Below are 5,033 nucleotides of genomic sequence, written 5' to 3'. Positions count from 1 at the left end.
GACTAAATAAAAAATAGTGAATCATCTTAAAAATTATTTATGGAACATCACTAAAATTGGGAAAAATCAAGAGCATTGTTTTTTTTTTTTATTTACTTCTTTTCATGTGTATACTTCTACTAATTATGAAAATATTTATTCACACATGGAAAATAGCGCATAAATAGAGAGCAATGCTCATAGAACACCAAAGACTATTTTCTAAAATTAATTTTCATGGACTATTTTCACTAATTACTTCTTATTCACTAAGTTCCATTTAAAAGTGAGGAAATGTACCCAAAATGCAAAGTATGATTAATATACAAATGACAACAATCACACTATAAATAAGTTCAACGATCATTCATTTTCTCTAGGAAAAACTTAAATGTTACTGCTTAATGTTAGTATGAAAATTAGGTACCAGAGATTTTATACATAAACTTTTTTTGAAATCAAGATTTCTAATTTTCCCACTACTGAAATCAATATATACTACTTAATTCCTTTTTGTCTTCATAATATCCAAAAACTTCCCTAGATTTAAAATTTTAAACAAAAAAAGCGATAAATAGATCGTTCGTTTGATCATTTATCTTGGGAATATAATATATATATTTATAAAAAAATTAAGAAAAGTATCTTATTATTAATTTTTTATTTAAAGCGAAACATATATTTCTTTTTTTAAGACTTAAATTTTAATTTTTATGATTTATTTAATTTATCATAAAGGTACTACTATGAGATTATACTATCAGAGAGGATTATTGGGTATTATAAACTCGTATATATAGATTTCAGAAGAGGAAAACTTGCAATCTCCCCTAACTGGAAAATTCAATTTACGTATGTAGTTCACATTTTAAAAATGTTGATATTAATATACCATTCAAATGCATAACTTTTTGTATTATTTCCTTGAGAACAACTATTTAGAACCTATTTCCAACATTAAAAAACTATGTATATGCAAAAGTATTTACAATATCTTATGGCTGAAAATATCTTGAAAACTTATTCGAGTCATTTTCTTCACATTAAAAAGTCAAAGGATTCACAAAGGCAAGAAACAAATGTAGCTTACTTCAAATGAGTAAATATAATCCCTTAAATAAACAACTTGAGACAAATAACACTGAAACGAGAGGATCCACAAATGTCCTTAAAACACATTGCATTGATCAAGCCTTTCTGTTGCTTCACGAGCTGAAGACCTGATGATGAGGTCCTGAAGTCTCAGCACTATCATTTATTTCGAAGCGCAGTCCTTGACATGAGGCGGTTCCCAGAAGCCTACAAGAATTTAACAAAAAAAACTTGAATTACTAACGTAGGCAACAAAATGTGCAATGCAATTAATATACAACATTAACCTGTATTAGTAGTTCAAATAGGCAATATTAATTACAAAAAGTTCAAAAAAATAAAAGAACAAAATATAATTTCAACATGCTATATATCCATTGCAATCATACCAATCTGAAGACGGTGAAATATCATCAATTTTATAATTTAAGTTGCTAAGTAACTAATTAAATAAGTAAAATGATATTTTAGTTCTCCCATTTAGTACTCTCTGAATAAGGAAGTAACTTCTATGGAGGCTCTTCAAATATTATGAAGTCAGTTGCTTCGAATAAATTTGTTGCCACAGTATACAATGAAAATTTTCGTAATTGAACTATAGTATAGGTCATCTATGTAAGTCTTTTTTTTTTTTTTTTCTCATGCATTAGTACAGTAGGGAAATTGTTTACTAGTACTCTGGTACTTACATCATCGAGCTTAGGTTGATTGTTGGCCTCCAGCATCAGCCCAAAATGGATGTGAGGGAAGTGTGCCCACTACCAGAAAAGCACAAGTAATAATGTTGTTTAACCAAAGAAGAAAAAATATTGAAGTAATAATCAATGTTTTAAGTAATCCATTGAAATTAAGTTTTCTAATTAATTTGCAATGTGATTCACTAACATTCTTTGCGGCAGTACTGAATGCTTCCCTGTGGCTGATATCTGGATTATTAGCCTTGATCCTCTGAATCTCCTCTCTACATTATCATGAATATTTTATAGCCTTAGAAATTAATGATAAAAGAGAAGAAAAAGAAGCTGTAAGGAGAATGTTAATCATATATATATATATATATATGAAAGACGCTGATTACGAGTTGAAATCATTACTTTATAAACTGGTTGTATGCAGAAGGTACTCGCTGCCTCTTCTCGGGAGCTGAGCATGAAATTAACAGCACGTGAGCTTGTGTATAAAAAATTGATCTTCAGTGATTAAAATGCAAAAATACTAACTAGTACTATGTGGTGACTCACGACGATTCACAACCCTCTCCTCAGTGGCCTTGTTAGTGGGTGTTCGCATTGCTGAAATCTTGTTGTTGCATTTGGACGAGGAACCCAAATCAATTCTGCACTCGGGTGACGCGTAACTTGGAGCCTGTAAATATTATTTGAATTAGTTTAAAAAGAATTAAGAACCAGCAGATGCGATCTATCACTTATTGGTAATTGTAAGTAATTACTAAACTGAAAATCATAACAATTGAAATGCACTAAGCTAGCTCCTTAGGGTGCCTCAAGTTGTTCATCGAAAAACTAAATCACTAGTTGTGAAAAGAAAGTAGAAAGAAATATTGTTGGGGTATTGTAATCTTTGTTGCAACAATAATAAAAGGAGAGAGAGAAATGCGGAAAGAGTTGAAATGATGATTTATGAAATTAAAAAAAAAAAAAAGGATGGGGGGGCCGTGGGGGCTTTGAAGTGACTGAATCCGTTATAGATTTGTATCAAACAAATAACTGAACTGAACTCGGGGCAGAGGCTTGAAGATGTCAATCTAAAGCCCCAGTTCTGTCAATTTTAGTTTTGCTTCCAAAATAGAGGACAAAGGCTCTTGAAAGAAATCATTAAACCTAGATCGAGATGCTCATGTCAATCAAATCAAATCAAATCAAGACTGCATTTTCATTTACATACATACATATATATATAGTTTTTGGTTGAATAGTAAAGTAAAAAAGAAAACCCTAGCTAGTAAGAGATTTTTTATTATTTTTTTCCCCGATATAAGGTAGTAAGAGATTATGAGTGCTATGTGAGTGAGCGAGCCAGTATTGATGGGGTTCGTTAAGCTATGACGCAGGCCACCAGCTATAGCCCTGACACAAAATACAACTGTGGCCGCAAAATACAGCTCTACAAAAACCAAAAAAGAAAGAAACAGGTATCGGTTATGGCGGCTGCTAGGTTTAGGTTTCTGAATAGAGAGAGAGAGCTTTGAAATACTCGATCTGTGCCTTGAAAGCTTCGATTTCCTCAAAAAGAGTAATACCCAGAAGCAGGAGCAGAAGCTGAAGCAGAAACCCTAGATTTCCGAGGCTATACACAGTAATAAATTAATCAATGCCCTATTATTGTTATTATATATGAATGAATTTCACCTGATGATGATGAACATCTTGCCATGACAGTGACTGAAAAGCGGCTGCCATATTCACGGACCATAGATTGGAGCAGTGCCCGCATCGGACAGTCACGATGTCAAGCAAGCTACTGCAAGGAACACTCACCTGCACACACACATCAGATCATCATTTACAAACTAGTTAATTTCAGAGACTCGCCTGATCTGATAAAATCAAAATCCAATTTCTTTAATTAATAAGAAAGAGAAAATAATTAAAAAAAGAAACACATGGGTGCATGAAACTTAGTTTGAGCTTTGAAAGGTATGGATGGAACGCAGGAGAAAAATCAAAAGGTGATGAATGAGTTGTCTTCATCATCTTATCATCCAAAGCTTGTTTAATTTGGACGTTTGTATGCATATTATTATGATTAATTAAATTATATATTAATTAATTACTCTCAGATAATATATAATCCCCCTCTCTCTAGTCGTTAGCAGTTCTGGACCTTCAGGTATGACTTTTCTTTGACTGCTGAAAAAGAAGAAGGGTAAAAAAAAAAAGAAAGTCTAAACGATGGAGACTTGACTGTAACAAAATCAAGAAATCCCAGCAAAGCACGAGAAACTGATCACACAATCAAACACTTAGCTCTTTTATCAGGATCTTTTTTCCTGCGAGGTTTATACATAATACTTGGAGAGAGAGAGAGAGAGAGAGAGAGAGAGCCCATTAAAGCAAGAATCAATGGGATGAGGTCTGAGATGAGAAGAGATGGGAGATACCGCGAGAACTATGTTGCAAAAGTTGCAGGGGATGTAGCAGAGTTGCTCAGGCGCAACATCGATGCCGCAGCTCGACATGTCTTTCAACCAAACTGATGATTATTAATAAAAAGAAAACTACCAAGCTCCTTAAGCTTGACCCAAGAGAGATGATGAAGAATTGAAGAGAGATAAAAAGAGAGACTAGCAAATTGCGAGAAACAACACTCTCTCTGTCTATATATGCTGTATATGTATATATATGCGTATGATATGAGAGAGAGAAAAAAGCTTCTTTATATTCTCTCTCTCTTAATACCCCTTGCTTTGGAACCAGGCTTTGTATCACAACAGTAAAACCTTTATATATTATGTACTACTAATTAATACATGTTTTTTTTTTTCGAAAAAAGTGAAATACAGGATCCAATGAGAGAGTATTGAGAAAGAAGAAGAGATCAAATAAATGGGGTTTTTTAGTGCCCCAGGCAAGCAGCAAACGCTGGGACCTGCCATGAAAATTATTTTAAGACAAAAGGTTAATGATTTTTATGGAGAACCGGGTTTTATTTTTTTGAGCGGTTCAGCGAGCATATATAGCATTAGCATTAGAAGCTATATTAAGTAGATAACTGAATTAGGGTTTGAATTTGAAGTGGCCTGATGAGAAAGAGGAGATTTCGAAAGCATTGCCATTTTTTGTTGTTATTATATATGATGAAATGACTGTGACCACTCGTCAGCTCTCTGCTACACACACCGCGGACTATGGGGGGCGAATTTTTTGAAATTTTTATTTTATTTTATTTTATTTTGCTACTTAAGTAAGGTATATAAACTTTATCACTAATGTTTGATACTC

At 32.9% G+C, this 5,033-nt stretch overlaps 1 protein-coding gene across 2 annotated transcripts; it reads right to left on the bottom strand.

Moving 5' to 3' along the window:
* Nucleotides 1-989: 989 nt before the first annotated feature.
* On the bottom strand, nt 990-4,434 carry LOC18055400 (axial regulator YABBY 5). 2 transcript variants are annotated; one of them, XM_006450832.2, is made up of 7 exons: nt 4,193-4,434; nt 3,441-3,569; nt 2,292-2,436; nt 2,166-2,214; nt 1,957-2,032; nt 1,761-1,829; nt 990-1,278 (listed from the first exon to the last, which is right to left on the bottom strand). In XM_006450832.2, the coding sequence occupies exons 1-7, from the start codon at nt 4,268-4,270 to the stop codon at nt 1,231-1,233; spliced, it is 594 nt and encodes a 197-aa protein (XP_006450895.1). In that variant the 5' UTR covers nt 4,271-4,434; the 3' UTR covers nt 990-1,230. The 2 variants fall into 2 exon arrangements, with proteins under 2 accessions (XP_006450895.1, XP_006450896.1); XM_006450833.2 differs by having other exon boundaries at nt 2,313-2,436.
* Between the last annotated feature and the right edge of the window lie 599 nt (nt 4,435-5,033).

The sequence above is a fragment of the Citrus clementina genome, unplaced genomic scaffold (genome assembly GCF_000493195.1).
Source record: "Citrus clementina cultivar Clemenules unplaced genomic scaffold, Citrus_clementina_v1.0 scaffold_1, whole genome shotgun sequence".
In the NCBI taxonomy this organism is placed as follows: domain Eukaryota; kingdom Viridiplantae; phylum Streptophyta; class Magnoliopsida; order Sapindales; family Rutaceae; genus Citrus; species Citrus x clementina.
The sequence above is the reverse complement of the archived record's forward strand: the minus strand, read 5'-3'. Positions and strand labels throughout refer to the sequence as shown.